General features: G+C 37.3%; 1 protein-coding gene across 1 annotated transcript in view; it reads left to right on the top strand.

Moving 5' to 3' along the window:
* Window positions 1-962: 962 nt before the first annotated feature.
* Window positions 963-19033, top strand: part of LOC121443414 (teneurin-1) — a 348703-nt gene continuing 330632 nt past the window's right edge. The window contains exon 1 of the mRNA XM_041645172.1: window positions 963-1201. Coding sequence (XP_041501106.1) covers window positions 963-1201 — 239 coding nt within the window. The remainder of the gene's footprint in view (window positions 1202-19033) is intronic.

The raw sequence follows: 19033 nt of genomic DNA on the forward strand, positions 1-19033 counted from the left end.
CTATTATGCTTCTTCTGTGGAAGAGAGGTGGCTATCTGCAACAATAGTGATTTCTTTTCAAAGGGCCTTAATTGGGGTATTTCTCCTGGGCCGGATCCTAACTAACTGTTTTGATATGTGCCTGGGAGTACAGCAGTGGAAAAAGACCCAACAATAGCAACATCGGGAGTCTGAGGACTGCTGTCCCTATTTGCCCCCTGTGCAAACAAGCAGGAAAAAGTTTCCCCACTGTTGCCTAACCTACTGTTAACTTGGCAGGAATCCTAAAATGATGTGGAAAAAAAGCAAGGTGTGCAGACTTTGCTCTGCATGGCTGTAGAAATGCTTAGAGTAACCAGAACAATGTCCTCTTAGCCTGCCTTTTACAAGCAGCCACTCTGTGGTGTTGGACTGGTGTAGAGATTAGTTTCATGCAGTTGAGTTACACACTTGTGAGCTATTTTTCTGAAGTACGGATTTACTTCTGTGTAGGCAGGCTAGCATCCTTTCTTGAGGTAAGTCAGAAGGTGGCCTTATATTTTTATTTGAAGTGCTGAATGATTTTCCTCGCAACGAATTTGTGCCTCTCACTGGTATTTTCTGAAGTGAGATGTTATTTTGCAACTGATGGAAATCAGCTCACTTCTGTTCTGTAGTCTTATATCTCGTTGATGATTTATTTGTTCAGTAGCAAAAACTATGACAAATTGTGTGAGGCAGATTCATTACTTTTAGCTGGTATATTCCTGAAGAATTTACATGTAAATGCAACTGTGAATGTTTTACATTTCATAAGCTTGCTGCACGTGCTTTTGTAAGTTAAGTGACTTTTTTTTTTTTTTTTACAGATAGACTGAACTTCAAATTCCTTCCCCCCTCCTCACAGGTTATATTATCTGAAATCCTAATAAGTCTGTCAGGCTGTGTTCTCAAAGTAGGAGAGTAAGTCTTGATTTGCTTTTTTTCTTCTCTCCCTTTTAGACATGCAAAGCAGCCCACACAACCAGTTCACCTTCAGACCCCTCCCACCACCACCACCTCCTCCACACGCCTGCACCTGTGCCAGGAAGCCGCCTCCCACAGTGGACTCTCTTCAAAGAAGATCAATGACTACCCGCAGTCAGCCAAGCCCAGCTGCTCCTGCTCCTCCAACCAGCACACAGGATTCAGTTCATCTGCATAACAGCTGGGTCTTGAACAGCAACATACCGCTGGAGACCAGGTACTTAAGCTATTACTGATGACACTAAACTTGAATATTGACAGTTCCTAATAGTAGGAACTCCTTTCACCATGGTTGTCTGCGGAAAAACACAAATATGAACCACTATACACAATCAGGTGCATCAGTAAAAGGGCAGATCTCATCCCAGGCAGACAGGAAACAGTGATTCAGGCACACTCACAGACATGGAACAAAGCACATGTATGAGTCAACATGAAATAACAGATATATAAATACCTCATTTTCAGATACGGCCAAAAATAAAAGGAAGCAATGATCTGAGTTGTCACTATAGCCTCAATATGAAAATCAATTGTGTTGTATTTCAAGAAAGGAGAGAGGGGGAGGAAGAGAGGGAGGGAGAGAGGAGAGAGGAGAAAGGGAGGGAGAGAGGAGAGAAGAGAGAGGGAAGGAAGGAAGGGAGGAAGGAGAGAAAACAGTTGGAGGAACAGTGGCCATTGCCATGTTATTTATTATAAAATCACTTGAAAAGGAAAGTACCTTCTAATAGTTCAGAAAAGATTTGCCTTATGAAGGGAAACTGCATATGTACCTTGAAAATTGTATTCAAGTAGCATGACATTTTGAAGGACTGTTTTTCTGTCATGTCACACATTTGAATTTCTGAATTCACTACATAAGTTTTTATTGTGAATAAAGTTCTATTTCTCTACCATTCTAGGTCCTTAGACTATGAAATAATCAGCACTAGATAGGATTAATTGAGAAATCACTCACTATTTCCCATCATCCTTTCTTTTAACATTACAGTTTTTTGAGATGATAGTAAATCTCAGGGATGGAGCACTTGCCTGGAGTTCATCAGACCCTGAATTCAATCTTCATCACCACCCAAATGTTACTTTCTGTTAACATATCAAAACATAAACTAGTAAAGCAGAGAGAGCACTCTGTTGTCAAATTTCAGGAGTTCCTGCTGACTTCTCTATGTCTTAATCATTTTAGAAAGACAAATTTATATAAACAATGTTCAGAATATATCAGTCAATAAACAATGTCTGGCATGAACTTGTATCCCAATATCCTCTGGGAATCGTGACTGAAAGGGAGTGACTAATAAACTCACATTATGAGGCTTTCCTTTCTAGTAGCATATTAAATTAGAAGGCATCAGCGAGTATCACTACTTCCACTGAAAGTGCTGTGGCCCAAATCCAGAAAACTGTATCATTCATCATATACTGGATTAAAAAGGTTTGTAAGCCCCCTTTTTTTTCTGATCCCTTCCAATGGGACATGCAACAGTAGCAGTCAGGATCTGTGGTGAAGACAGCACATTCAGAATAGTACTAATGATAAGGTTTGTGCATTGTTCTTTTTTATTGAAAATTTCATACAGGCATATAATGTATTTTGATAAAAATCAGCCCTTTATTCCATCCCCATTCCTTTCCTTATCCCCATACCTCTTGTTCTTCTTCTTCTTTCATTGTAATTGGAGGGAGGAAGTCTATAAAATGAGAGAAGCAATGAATAATGGAAATCTACAGGGGCAGGAGTGATAGCTGAACATTTAAGAGCTAATCTTCCAGGCTATTCTTCCAGTAGACCTCAGTTTAACTCCTAACACCTACATGACTTCCCACAATCATCTAACTCTAGCCCCTGGAGATCTGACACCATCTTTTCCTCTTATTGGGCACCAGACATGCACATAGTGCATAGACATACATGTAAGGTAAAACACTCATAAACCTAAAATAAAAATAATAAATTAAAGAAATTGAAGAAAATGTAAATATTCATAGTTTTGAAAGAGAGGTTACTCCCTCATTTTTCTTTTGACTAGTCTGTGGGGCTAAGGAAACAGTGTGGATAACTAGCTGTTCTGTCAAGCAAACACAGTCCCTTCTTCTAGGAAGACAAATAACAGGAAATCTGGAAGGAGGATGGAGATAGGATCAGGCAAATTTAGAGAAAACTATTCTTATTTGAAATGTACATCTAGGCATGTTTGTACAAATTGCACCCACGGACCTTCTGTATCTGTGCAAGGAACGTATTAATTGGTCTCAGCTTCCTACGATGTAGAGACAAACATAAGTTTTCATGTGAGACTGCGGAGAGAGCCTTTTTAGCCCATTTGAAAATATATTCAGCATCAGAAAACTCAAATTGAAAATACCTACAAGCCTTATTGGCCTGATTAACTAGAACTTTTCAAATTTATCCTTGAAAAATATCTATTTCATACTTAGTCAATAAAAAGTAAGAATGAGTGCATAGTAATTTATGGACAAACTAAATAATAGGACCTCTTAGAGCCTTAGCTTCCTCATTTGTAAAATTAAGTTCAAAACATCTTCCAGACTTAAGAGCAAGCACTTACGTCCTGTCTTCCATCCCAAGGATGTTCCCAAAACTGCCTATCATGCTCATGTGTTAAAAAGAACAAACTAATATAATATAAAGTGCCTTGTGCATTGTGAAACACTTTGCACATTGAAAGGTGACATTATTATCTCTACTAAGTGGTCACCTGTGTCTTTTTATATATCTCCAGTAAGGAAATTGACTAATAACTGAAATATTTTATTCTACCTCAAACAACTGCTTGAAGATTCCTATTGAACCCAAATCTGCTACTTCTATTATGCCCTTAATTATCCCCTAAGTTTAGAGGCTCACCAAATAAAGACCCCTCTGTCACTTCTCATTATTTATGACTATGATATGTTAAGCTAAGTGATTCCTCAATTACTTCCCATATTCCTCACATTTCTGGATTTCAACTTCCATTCTTGATAACTTTCTTTAAAGCACACCCCACTTTGCCCAAACTGCTCTAGGAATGTAGTTTAAAGCTCAGTGTAGCTCAAGTCTTACCAGCTCCTTTGGCTTCAAGTCTCAGAGATCCATCAGGTTTCCCTGAAAAGCACACATTTTCAATTGATCTTGGTCCCTGAAAACTCAAGAAACTCTAGTCAAGACCCAAAGAAAAGGCAAAGTTTATAGACATAGATTTCGAACGTTAAAAGACAGGGAAATGTTCTATGTTGTTACTCCATTCTTTGTCCAATAGCTTGTTCTTGCCAATGACTCAATGTTTCTTTTGTCTACCACAGTATCTGCTTACACCTTTGCTAACTGCTTCATTTCATTTTGGCACTAGGTTCCAAAGCCTGTAAAGGGGAATTTGATTAGCTTACTTCATCTCTTATGTACTACAGTTTAAGCTTTTAAGCAAACCATATCAGTCATTCTCTCATTCCACTGAGTCCAGGGCCAAGAAGAAATCCATGTGGTTAAAAGATTAAAAATTTTTGGTCACCAACCTGGCATTTGACAGTCTTTCTCATAATTCCTCCTAAGACTGCTTGGTAGGAAAGACCTGGGAGCCTACCGGATGGCCCTTATATAGGATTCTTTTTTTTTTTTTATTGCGAAAAGAAGGAAAAAAAAAACATAAACAAAAAAACAAGTTTCCACCTCCTCCCAGCCTCCCATTTCCCTTCCCCTCCTCCCACCCTTCTCCCCCTCCTCCCACCCTTCTCCCCCTCCCCCCACTCCTCTCCCCCTCCTCCCTCTCCAGTCCACAGAGCAGTCAGGGTTCCCTGCCCTGTGGTAAGTCCTAGGTCCTCCCCCCTCCGTCCATATCTAGGAAGGTGAACATCCAAACTGGCTAGGCTCCCACAAAGCCAACACATTAAGTAGGATCAAAACCCCCTGCCATTGTCCTTGGTGTCTCATCAGCCCTCATTGTTCGCCATGTTCAGAGAGTCCAGTTTTATCCCATGCTTTTTCGGTCACAGTCCAGCTGGCCTTGGTGAGCTCCCCGTAGATCAGCTCCACTGTCTCAGTGGGTGGATGCATGCCTCGTGGTCCCGAATTCTTTGCTCATGTTCTCCCTCCTTCTGCTCCTCCTTGGAACCTTGGGAGCTCAGTCCAGTGCTCCTGTGTGGGTCTCTGTCTCTATCTCTATCCATCACCAGATGAAGATTCTATGATGATATGCAAGATATACGTCAGTATTGCTCTAGGATAGGGTCATTTCAGGTTCCCAATCCTCAGCTGCCCAAGGAACTAGCTGGGAACCTCATCTTGGGCACTAGGGAGCCCCTCTAGGGTCAAGTCTCTTGCCCACCCTAAACTGGCTCCCTTAACTAAGAATTGTGGTTCCGTGCTCCCCTATCCACCTTTCCTTTATCCCAATTCTCCTGTTTCCCAGGTCCCCCCTCCTTCCCTTCTACCTTTTCTCTCCCCATCTCCCTTTACCCCCATCCCACCCCATCCCCAAGATCCCATTTTCTCCCCGGAAATTTGGTCTACTTCCCTTAGCCAAGAGGACAACTATATGTTTTTCCTTGGGTTCACCTTCTTACTTAGCTTCTTTAGGTTCACCTCTTGTAGACTCCGTGGTCCTTATTTATGGCTAGAAACCAATTATGAGTGAGTACATCCCATATTCATCTTTTTGGGTCTGGGACACCTCACTCAGGATAGTGTTTTCTATTTCCATCCATTTGCATGCAAAATTCGAGACGTCATTGTTTTTTACCGCAGCGTAGTACTCTAGCGTGTATATATTCCATACTTTCTTCATCCATTCTTCCATTGAAGGGCATCTAGGTTGTTTCCAGGTTCTGGCTATTACAAATAATACTGCTATGAACATAGTTGATACACAAAGGATATGGAAGCAGAGAGGGAAATCAGAGAAGCTTCACCATTCACGATAGCCACAAATAGCATAAAATATCTTGGGGTAAATCTAACCAAGGAAGTGAAAGATTTATTTGACAAGAACTTTAAGGCATTGAAGAAAGAAATTGAAGAGGATACCAAAAAATGGATGGACCTCCCTTGCTCTTGGATTGGGAGGATCAGCATAGTAAAAATGGCAATTCTACCTAAGGCAATTTATAGATTCAATGCAATCCCCATCAAGATCCCATCAAAATTCTTCACAGATCTGGAGAAGACAATAATCAACTTTATATGGAAAAACAAAAAACCCAGGATAGCCAAAACAATCCTATACAATAAAGGATCTTCTGGAGGCATTACCATCCCTGACTTCAAACTCTATTACAGAGCTACAGTAATGAAAACAGTGTGGTACTGGCATAAAAACAGAGAAGTCGACCAATGGAATCGTATAGAAGACCCGGATTTTATCCCACAAACCTATGAACACCTCATTTTCGATAAAGGAGCTAAAAGTATGCAATGGAAGAAAGAAAGCATCTTCAACAAATGGTGCTGGCACAACTGGATGTCAACCTGTAGAAGAATGAAAATAGACCCATATCTCTCACCGTGCACAAAACTCAAGTCCAAATGGATTAAAGACCTCAATATCAGCCCGAACACACTGAACCTGATAGAAGAGAAAGTGGGAAATACCCTACAACAGATGGGCACAGGAGATCGCTTCCTATGTATAACCCCAGAAGCACAGACATTAAGGGCAACATTGAATAAATGGGACCTACTTAAACTGAGAAGCTTCTGTAAAGCAAAGGACATGGTCACTAAGACACAAAGGCAACCTACTGACTGGGAGAAGATTTTCACCAACCCCACAACAGACAATGGTCTGATCTCCAAAATATATAGAGAACTCAAGAAACTAGAGTTTAAAATGCTAATTAACCCAATTAAAAAATGGGGCACTGAACTGAACAGAGAATTCTCAAAAGAAGAAGTTCAAATGGCCAAAAGACACTTAAGGTCGTGTTGAACTTCCTTAGCAATCAGGGAAATGCAAATCAAAACAACTTTGAGATATCATCTTACACCTGTCAGAATGGCTAAAGTCAAAAACACCAAGGATAACCTATGCTGGAGAGGCTGTGGAGGAACGGGTACCCTCATCCATTGCTGGTGGGAATGCAATCTTGTGCAACCACTGTGGAAGTCAGTGTTTCGGTTTCTCAGGAAATTCGGGATCAACTTACCCCTGGACCCAGCAATACCACTCTTGGGAATATACCCAAGAGATGCTTTATCAAATGACAAAAGCATTTGTTCAACTATGCCTATATATGATTCTTAACAGTCATCTAGACTCACATATCCAGGGATATATGCTATGGCCAACAATCATTTATCTCCCTTATTTTACTATGATTTTGGCTGATACGTTCTACTCCAATGTCACCAAGTTTGATGGATATATGACACTGTTGATACAGTTAACAACACTAGTAACTATGGCTCTAAGTCTTTTTTAATAAAGTCTAAGACTAGGCCATATTTTATATACTCTATAATTGAAACCTCTTAAATTATACATTTGAAAAGTGTGGCATTGCTAGACTAGATTTAGACCCTTGAACTGTCATAATTTGATTTCATCCTGATGGAATACGAAGTAGTAACAGAATCCTAATTCTACCACGCAAAGTAGATATTTTGCTGTCATGCTAATATAAATCTGCAAGATGGTGAGATATTCATTGTCATTTTCACATAAGTCACTGATAAAATGTATATAGAGCCAGAATACGGTCAGAGCTCTCTGACATACCACTGAAAACCTCTCTGCAAGGCTACTTCTGCTATCAGACAGCACAGTAGTACTAACATACAACCCACATTTCTGCATATTATTTAGAGCCATATTATGCATGGGATCTTGTCAGATGGCTTACTGATTGATACAGTGTGCCTACATTTTTTCTGATCTATCAATCTAATAACTGCTCAAATAAAGAAGTATTTGCCTAACATGAATTCTTTTAGGTGCTTTATACTTTCTTCTCACAGTTTCTATTCTTACTTTTGTTACTAAATGCTCAAACTTATTTTAATAGTTTGCTCTACCTTAATCTCATGATGATTTTTACTGTGCCCTGTCCATTTTCAAAACTTAAGTTTATGTTTACGATCTCTAGTTTTCTGCCACCTTTCTTCTATGCCACAGTCTCTGGAATGGCCATAGAATACAATTCACAGAAATTAGCTCTCCTCTGGGATAAAATATTAACATATTTAGAACACTCAGATGCCAATGTCCAGCTTCAGTGAGGTTCAGGTACCAAAAAGGAGGTGTGGATTGGTGGGGGAAAATAGGGACAAATGTACATATGAGGGTTTGGCAGCTCTCTCTCCTCTCTCTCTCTCTCTCTCTCTCTCTCTCTCTCTCTCTCTCTCTCTCTCTCTCTCTCTCTCTCCCTCTCCCTCTCTTCTTCAGCCAGAAAGATTCTTTTTATTTATATCATATTGACTACATAAGTCAGTTGGCAAGCATCAGAGCCCTAGTTCTTTTTTACTCCCCCATTAAATGTCCAGGGTAAAAAGCGAAGTACAAAGCAGACAGTCTTATCTGAAACAGCATCTTTGGACAGCATCTGTCAAATCAGGAGGTTACAAGTTTCTCAGGGTCTTTCAAAGTATAGGACCTTCTATTTTTACAGCATGTGTCTATGCTGGCTGTTCATATGGTTAAAATATGTTAGACAGTCTGAAATTATTTTTACCTTAACCAAGTTACATACAGAATCATTTGTTGTTTTCTAAAATGCAAGCTTTACAAAATATCTCATAGTAAGCATTTAACTGACGGATTACAACATTTTTCTGTTCCTTGGTTTTATACTAGGGGCCTATTATTTTCATATGCTCCCAGAAAGGAAGATCTTTGCTTCTCATTCTTTTTCCATCAACCCATACCATTCTTATTTCCTCCATATAGGCTCCAGTAAAGGGTAATAGATATACTGTGACATCTTGTATCCAGAGCTGTGATGTGGGATTCCCCTCTGTATGCTGTGAATACCATTGGTTATTAAATAAACTGTCTTGGCCTGTGATAAGGCAAAAGAACAGAGCTAGGTGGAGGAAACTAAACTGAATACTGGGAGAAAGAAGAGTCAGGAGAAGCCATGTAGCTCTGCTGGAGACAGACAAACAAAACTAATCCCGATAAGCCACAGCCTTGTAGCAATACACAGGTTAACTGAAATGGGTTAAATTAATATGTAAGAGTTAGCCAGTAAGAAACTACAGCTAATGGGCCAAGCAGTGATTTTATTGATACAGTTTCTGTGTGGTTATTTTAGCAGCCTCCCTACAGCAAAATGGCATCCAACATGAGGCTCCAAATGAAGACTGATGCTAAAAAGAAATCCCATACTAGCTCAGAATTGAGCATATTAAAGGGTTGTTTATTTAGGTGCAGAATCACAGATCACACTCCTCTACTCAAACGGGGAACAGAAACCAAATCCCGCTGCCGAAAGAGAGGACAAACATGTGCTTTACATCGACATATATAGTACAAGAGGCCACGCCCAAGTGTGAAGGTAGCTTAAAGGCTACTGGCTGTAGGAATTCCTACAGCAGAGCTGAGCAAGAAATCTCTTAGAATCTACCCTATTAGTATCACAATCTTTGTATATGTATAAGCTCGTGTGTGTGTGTGTGTGTGTGTGTGTGTGAGAGAGAGAGAGAGAGAGAGACAGAGACAGACAGAGAGAGAGAGACAGACAGACAGAGAGAGACAGACAGACAGAGAGAGAGAGAGATATGCACATGCCAGAAGTCAAACTCAAACATCATTTATCAGGTACCATCTACCTTATTTTATAAAACAGGTTCTTCATTGGCCTGGAGTTTGTCAATATAGTTAGTCTAACTGTCCAGCACACACTGGGAATCTGCCTGTTTCTGCCTTCCCAGAACTTGGGTAACAAGTTCACACCAAGTTGCTTGGCTTTTATTTTGTCTGTTTATTAAATTTTCATAGACTATATTTTGATCATATTCCTTCTCCTCTCCAAAGTCCTCTCATACCCCCACCCAACTTCATGCTTTCTCATAATATAAAAAAACAAAACAAAACAGATCAACAAAAACAGTACACAAGAAACCATGGATTCTCTTTTATATTGGCCAACTACTCTTGATCAACAAAAACAGTACACAAGAAACCATGGATTCTCTTTTATATTGGCCAACTACTCTTGAGCATGAAGTTTGCGCATGAGTATGGTTGTTATCACCAGTGTCAGTCTACCAAAGAAAATTGAATTTTGTTCTTCTAGCAGCTATCAATTGCAAATAGCTGGCTTTTCTGTTAAACATGAGTACTGGAGATGGGATTTTGGTCCTTGGATTTGAATAGCAAGCACATTATTAACTGAGCTGTCTTGCCAGGCTCACATACTTTTAATGAACCTTTGCCCAACTTACACTTTAATATATATTTCTTGATGTTTGTTTGCCATATATAGTGCATAGATATTTTTTTTTGCAATGAGTGCTAGAAATCAAGAAAAGATTCCCTAACTTTTCACTCTGATAACAATTGTATATCTCTTTCTCTTTGTTCTTCTTACTTTACACATATTTTTAAAAATCAACCTTTGCTAAAATCCTTAGTATTTTCTTGAGTCTCAGACGCAGTTTGGACAAGAGCATTCTTGACATTACTTTAATTATATATTCTTATACCTTTGTATCTTTTGTTCTCATGCCCATATTTAGGTACATGTCCTTCACAGGTTGAAACTAAATGGAGACACACAGGTTCCTATCATTAACAAATCTCCAATTTAAAGAGTCTTAGAATATGAACCCTACCTACTGCACTTTAAAGAACTGTTTTCCTAAAGCCTAGGATTTTTGCTTTATAATATGCATATTAACTCCAAGATAAAATAATTTCTTCCTCAAAAGCTTGCTATCACCTATAATCCAAAATTTCTCTGTATTTTAGTTGATTCACAATATTTCATTTTCCCTACCTTCTGGGATGTGCAGTCTCCAAGAAGACAAGTTGAGTTTGCTATATATTTGTGTTTAGGTAAATAATACAACTAATATGTGACCATAGAATTATAATTACTTCTGTTCACTGTACTTTTCTCTTATGGCATTTCTCTGTTGGTATTGAAAGTTAACAAGCATATTTTTATTCATCTGGACAAATGGCTCATTGTAGATGTTCTGATCCACTAGATATAAGGTATGTGCCCTTGTATATGTTATTCATCAACACCATGTTTCAGGCTTATCATCTGTACAATAAGGGTGATAGTAAAACCTATTTATGAGGTTCATGAGGGTGTTGTGATAATTAAGTAAATTAAATTTTCAATATTCTTAGAGCAGCCATGAACCCAGGAAGTATTTGATAAATAGTAGTAATAATAGCACAATAATAATAACACAAGGACAAATTCTCCTTCTTATTCCTTTTCAATTTCTTTCTTCATCCAATTAAAAATGTTTCCCTCCTTACACTCATAATCTACCCCAAGTAAACGCATATGTTATTATACTGCCTTTCCTGGCATGCTTTTGCATAAATATATGCTAACATCACTGTATTCCAATCCTTAGAGCCATACTCCTTTTTTTGTGTTTTTATGACACAAACCTATGAGACCTAGTGAGGTTACCTTGTCATCAATCTCCAGAACAACTTTAGGATTACTACATGCCTTCTGTCATTCAGAGAAATAATGCCCTAACTAATCACTATACTCTGATTTGTATCCTACCATGAACTTTTCCTTTCTTGGCTATCAACCCTTTTACCTCCTCTTCTAGCCCATCCATTGGTAGTGACAGTACTATATTTATAGATGACCTATCTTTTTAAACCAAAGAATGGGCACATTACCAAAATCAAAGAGACTTAATGATGTATTTAGACATATGTGATTCAACATCCAAGACTAAGACACTGATGTTGTCACAGACCTAGATATATTACTAACCTCAACAGCTTCAGTTTCTCTAAGTGATACATGGAGAAATCACAGGCCTTACCTTGTGGGTTTGTCTTAAGACCCGAATGAAAATATATATGTAAAATATCTGCTCAGACCCAAGAACATAGAAAGTATCAAATAAATATTACCATTTTCAATTCAGTTTAAGATCCTGGCAGGAATAAGATAACAAGGATAAAAGTTCAGAGTCACTACAGTTCAGAAAGCCACATTAGCTTCAATCTGTTCTAAAACATCAACTATCCACATATATCTCTGAGTCTATGGCTTACTGAGCATGTCTTGCAGAGTATTCACTGAACACTTACTGATCCTGGTACTCTGTGACTACTCCAAGGATCCCTATAGTCTAGAACCTTATCTTCTAGTATTAGCCACAACAATATTAGCGAAAAGTGTAGTCCTGTTACATGTGTACTGTATCTTGATCCTTATGCATGCACTGCTTTAATACTTATATGAATACCCGTATTTGGGGTACTTTTAGTATATTATCCCCAATTGAGAAATCAAGAAATTAATAAACACCACAGAGGTAGGAACTAACAGTCTATGTAACGTTTTTAATCCAAGATATAGGTTTAGTATCTACATGTTTGACTATGCATTGCTTCCTTTCTTTTTTCTTTTTTCTTTTTTGCATTTTTTTGCATTGCTTCCTTTCTGTGGTAGTGACAATAAAACAAAATGAATAACAACTCCATAATAAATAGTTATATCTATGTAATCCCAAAGCCAACATACTTGGAAGAAGCAGACCTAACCAAGGTGGGAATAGCGATGCTGAGGAAGCAACGTGGTAGATAGAAAAGAAAAATGGAAGCTTCTGTGAGGAAAAAAAAAAGCATAAAATTGTGTTATATCACAAGATTTGGTGAAAACTGGAGGAAAAGGCATTCTAGAAGGAATCATCATACTCATACACCTGTACATTCATCAGTCATCTATTTAAGTTATCCTTAAACTGTTGTAGTAGGAACGGCGGGGCTGTGTCCCGCCACCCGGCTAGCTTTACACCCGAAATAATTACAAAGAAACTGTATTCTTTTAAACACTGCTTGGCCCATTATATCTAGCCTCTTCTTGGCTAACTCTCGCACCTGGACTAGCCCATTTCTAATAATGTGTCTAGCACCCCAAGGTGCTTCTTACCAGGAAGATTCTAGCCTATGTCCATCCTGAGTCGGAGCTTCATCGCATCTGCCCCAGAGAGGAGAGCTATCGAGTCTGGGTCTGAGGCATCTTACCTCACTTCCTCCCAGCATTCTGTTCTGCCTACTCCACCCACCTAAGGGATGGCCTATCAAATGGGCCAAGGCAGTTTGTTTATTACCAATGACCTTCCTCCATCGTTAAACCTTCCCCTTCTTAACCATTTGGACCTATTTGGCCAAGGTGTCAGTGTTGTAGGAAAATGTGTTCCTTCTGATACTGATAAAAGGTAAACATTATGGAACCCCAAAAATATGCCTTTTAAGCTATGAACAAGAAAGAAATTTTAGGCTGAAGTCCCTGCTGTATTTTCTTTCTTTATCATGGTGTCAATATATAAGTATTCTGTAGACTACAGATTCTTTGTTTATTCGTTTCTTCTGTACACAGCCAATTACGTCCTGTCAAATAAACCTCCATATCAGTGTCATCATGTGGCTTTGACCCTTTGCCATTCTGATAAAAGCCTTCAAGAGTAGACTGTAGAACCACTAAATCTGGTGTTGAATTTCACTTTTTCGTAGTAGGCTGAGGGCACATTGTGGAATTCTAAACCTCAGTTTTCTCATATTAAAAATAGGTTTCTAGCACTCACATCAACTGTGACAAGGCTTATTTTAGATTTCATATGTGATTTGCACTCTGCTTTTAGTTTTCTCTAGCTTTTCAAAATACCCCCTTTTTTCTTTCCTTTCTGTATGTTGATCAGTCCTGTTCACACATTCTTTGAGTATATGTGGCCCACCAGATTTTAATATCTGATCAATCAGTCCTTATTTCTGTAGAGACATCAAAAAGCTACCCACAGCCTTCAAAGCACAGGGACATTTCCTTCAGTTTCTCAAACTGTTTATGCAGCTTCTCCTTTAAGGAAAAATTTTCAGTATTATTGTTTCTCTTAACTATGTTCTTTTGTGCCTCTCAAGTCAATCTTCTAACTTGGAGTATATAGTCTTTTACTCACTAGAATATTTAGTCAAGTACTAGATCAAGACCTCTGAAGTTTGTTTGACCTGTTCTTGGAAATGTAATTTATCTATTTCAAATGATTGTGATATATACCAACTTTGTTCATTCACCAAAATAATTCCTACTTAGATATTTGTTGTTAATTTTTCCAATGCTAGGGAGAGCGTGCATTTAAGAAAAGAATGGCCACATCAGCTAGCAAAAGTGAACCAGAATTATGTGAAGGAGTCAGAAGGATAGTGGAAAAGTCTATCCCTTTATTTTTATCATATGCTGATAGATGGTTGTTCCTTGGTATGATACAAACTGCCTTTATTGGCTTTGGGCCCATAGGACACTTAAGTAGCCTGTACAGGGTTATTTTTTAAAAGAACAAAAACAATTGGTGCACAAGACACTGACTGGCAAAGACTAAAAGGAGAAATGAAATCCGTATGACTGATGCTTGCTATACTTTTAGACCTAGTGTCTGTCTTGGGGAAATAAGAAACATTTGAAAGAAATGTTCATTAATGGTGATGACAGTATTATAAATATCTATGAAATAATACCTTTTACATATTAACTCATAAAAATAAGCTATCTAGCAGTAATTATATTTCTGTATTTTACAGTAGTACTAAAATCTACCTAAGATTTAGAAGTAGCTTTTTCCCCTTAGAATATTTGCAATAGAAAAATAGATTTACAGGAATAATTTTTTCCTCCAATAATGACTAAAGGAAAAAAAGCTTGAAATGTACATATTCACTGCTTAAATTCAGCAATACCTCATGCTTTAATCCTTGAACAGCACTGGGTTTAGCCAAATCTATCTTCAGCCACAGATTTAAAGATTCATTTTAAGACAAGAAAATACTTCTTAGAACTAATCTAGGACCTATAAATCCTGTTTACTACACAAAAACAGGAATCAACCAATCTTTTCAGACTATAATAAATGATAAATATAGAATAAATTTGAATAAAGATAATTTTGTATTCACAATATGTTCTTTAGATGTTGGAAACAAAGCTTTAGTAATATAAAACAACACATAGGAGTTCATTGTCACAACAATCTGTAGCACTTCTGTGATTTTTTTTCTGTGTGTATTTTTGTGATAGTATTTTTAAGTATGCTTTTTAATAAAACATTCTCAGGTTCATCTCAAAATAAAACCATAAGTAAACATAATTTGTTATATGTTATAAGGATAGGAAATTTTTTCTGAGATGAGAAGAAATCCAATTTTATATGGAGATTTATTTAGGAATCCAAGTGTAAATGTAAACAGGTGTTTTAGGGAATGGAAAATAAACTGATTGATGTAATATCTGAGCAAAACAACCCAAAATTAGAATGTAGAGAAGTCACTCTCTGACTTTTTGCCTTCCTTAACCATATATCATCATACTTTCCTACCAAATTCACTATTTAACCCAGAAATACAGGATTTTGAGCAGAAGAGAAATAGCCTTTAACAATTTTCCACTCCAAACTCAATTGATTATCATAATAAATATTTTCATTGTCATGTCAAGCTAATAGACACATGTCTGATGTATTTTACTGAAAGTACAAAATATATTTGAATTGCTAGAAACTAATTTTCCTTTGGACTCATTTTTCTGCAGAGGTTTATTTCTCTCTCTCTCTCTCTCTCTCTCTCTCTCTGTGTGTGTGTGTGTGTGTGTGTGTGTGTGTGTGTGTGCGCGCGCGCATGAGTGTATGTGTTTGTGTCTCTGTATTTATCAAAGGCATTGCACTCAACATCACCCATTGGGAGAAACCAGCTGGTTCTTTATTAATTCCACAACACAAAAGTGTTTGTCCTCTAAGAGCAAAAGATAAAATCGGGTTTAGTCGTCAGATCTTTGAACCATCTCTGCAAGAACTGTGAAACTTTGCTACCCAATATTTCATTTAAGAGCTAGAAAGCTCAAAAAGAATTGCCCCCTTTGGCAAACAGATATGCAAATAAACAGTAACATCTGCTTCCCCATTCTATTAAAAAACACTTTGATGTGAGGGTATAAGAATGTGCATAACAAAAGTACTTTAAATGGAAAACAACAGTTCATTATAAATACTATGATGGATTAAATGCAGTATAGATGCCTTTCAACAATTTCATCAGATAATTATTGTTTGTTTACCATGTTACAGCACTATTCTAATGTGACTCTGGTGGCAACAAAGAAAAAAAATAAAAGAAAACCCTACCTTCAATGATCTTATATTCTTGTTGAAAATAGAGTCTTTTCTCATAGAGAGACAAATAATAATACAGGACTTGTGAACTAAATGGATGTGATCTGGAAGAAGAAATATTTTAACTTTGTTTTCCTTTACTGGTGTTCACACTTGACTCTTTCAAACAGTTAAGAAAAGCACTTATACTGGTTAATTTGTAAAAAGCCAAAATGCAGTACTCATAATTGTGGAGCTTTGGAGATCTAGGATTAAGGCACAAGTAAGTAGTGTCTGGTGATGGTGTGGCCTTCATAGATGGTATATGCTGTTATGTCCTTTCATGGTAGCAGTGGGCTATCAGGTTCTCCTGACTCTCTTTTGTAAGGACACAAATGCTATTCTTGACCCAACAATTGTCCAAATATCACACCCTTTATTCCCAACACATTAGACATTTTAATTCAAAACACAAATTATAAAGGGATTAACACATTCAGACCATATCAATTTTTTTTACCTCAACTTTCATATAAAAATTCTTTATCTGTGTTTTTATAGCATTCTGTGGTGTAGTGACACATAACTTTAGTCCCAGCACTTGAGGGGCAGAGACAGGTAGATCTCTGTGAGCTAAAGGCTAACCTGGTCTACATAGCAAGTTTCAGGCCACCAAAAATTGCATAGTTAGAACCTGACTCAATCCACACACCATATTTTTGGAGGGTACATGGAAAAATAGAATAAGTGAAAGTAAACAATAAAATATATCCAAAATAAGGAAGAGATGTTGGTTGAAACCAGTTTTATTCTCAAAATTTTAGGATACTTTTAAAGAATAGTTTTGAATTTTTCATTCTTTAATTAATAATTGAAAATATTAATCTAGGTCTAGAAGGAGAGGGAAAAGGGTCTATACCATCTCTTTCTTATCTTCAGTCTCTCTGTGTACATGTGTATTCCTTATTCAAGTGTATATACTTAATTGTGCATACATGTGGATGTCAGAGATCAATCACAGGTTTGGGTCTTCACTTTCCACCTTTGTTGAAACCATATTATTTTATTGTTTGCTTGTGCATATGCCAAGCTAGCTGGCCTTTGACGTTCCAGGGATTTTCTGGTCTTCACCTTCCAACTTGCTGTAATGGTCATCATTGTTATGTCGGGTTCTTGGTCTTGAACTACGATACACAGACTAGTATAGCAATTGCTTTTCTCACTAAGCCATATCTCAAACACCTTTTCTATCATTTTCTGAATGCTTATTTTATCATATTTATTTTAATTTGTGGTTTTAATACCAATGGTTAGAAAATCTTAACAATATTCCACTAGGTCACTAGGTAGTATGTAATGAATCTAGTTCTAACCTAAATATTTCTGGGCTAGGCATTGTAGCATATACTGTAATTTCTGAACTCAGGAATTGATGGAGGATTTCCATGTGTTGAGGCCAACTTTATGTAATTAGTTAGTTCCAAGTTACTATGAGCTATATAGAGTAAAAACATCTCTGTCTCATTTCAAGAGCCCAAGCAACAACAACCAAAAAAACAACAACAACAAAGTCTCAGAAAGCAAACAAGCAAAATATGGTGACGGTTTGATTTTAGAGCTCACCCATGAGAGATGTGTGTAATTAAGAGTTTCACTGATAGGCTTAATTATGAATTTCTGTGAATGATACATGAAGTCTTGGACAATTTAAAATAGATTAATATAAGAATGAAAATCTAAATGATGAGAATCTGGGTATAGGACTCTACAAAAAAGGACAAAATTATTGAAAAGTAATAATCTAAGAGCACAAAGGAGTAAGGAAATTTTTTTCAAGGCAGAGGTAATTATAATTTTCAGACGCTAGAGATGAGTCAAATAAAATATGGATGAGAAGAGACCTTTGATTCTCACTCTTAAGAGTATTAAGCAGCCAATTTAGTAAAATGGTGAGTATGAACCAGCACAATTTTGGTTTTGAAGTAGTAGGGACATAAGATTATGGAGGCAACAGACAAATTAAGTAGGATTGAAACGAAGCTAAATCAAGGTAAATCATTTATATACATTGAAAAGGGAACTAAAGGAGAATTACATTCCATAAGTTATTTACTAGTAAAGATAATGATATTATTGAGAGGCAGAAATGAACATATAGGCCAGAGAGTGAGAATATGGAAAAGTACAGGTAAGACCAAGTGATGCTAAAGGAAACAGCATGATCCCACACAACAGTTCAGCTTCTGAGCCTCCAGATCGTCCATTGTGGTAATGACACAGTTTGAGACTCCCTACATTGCCCATCTACAAAATGTTGCTTTTGTCAGTAGCATAGCAGAAGGTGGTATTATAATCTCCCCACCCTTAAAGTCAGCTGTCAAACTTAAATCATATATTCCCAAAGGCAAGTAGCTACCTTGCCAAGTCATGATTATAAGTAATATTTCTTTCCTCCATCTGACATACATACACAGAACTCTAGGCAGTCCCACATAACTGACAAAAGTACTCAATAGTGACATATGTACACCTCAGGGCTTACATTGATAAAGCAGCTGCTAACTTATAGCTGCTTCTGATTTATCTATGGAATTATCAACTACAACATGATATTAGCCTCCTTAGAAAATTTAATTTCTTTTGGCATAAAATATTCACAATCTTCTGTTTCTCCCGAATTCAATTAAAATAATTGTCTTTCATACATGACAGTCCAATCTTTCAAATTTTGTCATTTACTATAGTGAATTATGTCAAGAACCAGGTAAC

The sequence above is a fragment of the Microtus oregoni genome, unplaced genomic scaffold (assembly GCF_018167655.1).
Source record: "Microtus oregoni isolate MIOR12 unplaced genomic scaffold, Mior012 000106F_ref0000393, whole genome shotgun sequence".
Lineage (NCBI taxonomy): Eukaryota > Metazoa > Chordata > Mammalia > Rodentia > Cricetidae > Microtus > Microtus oregoni.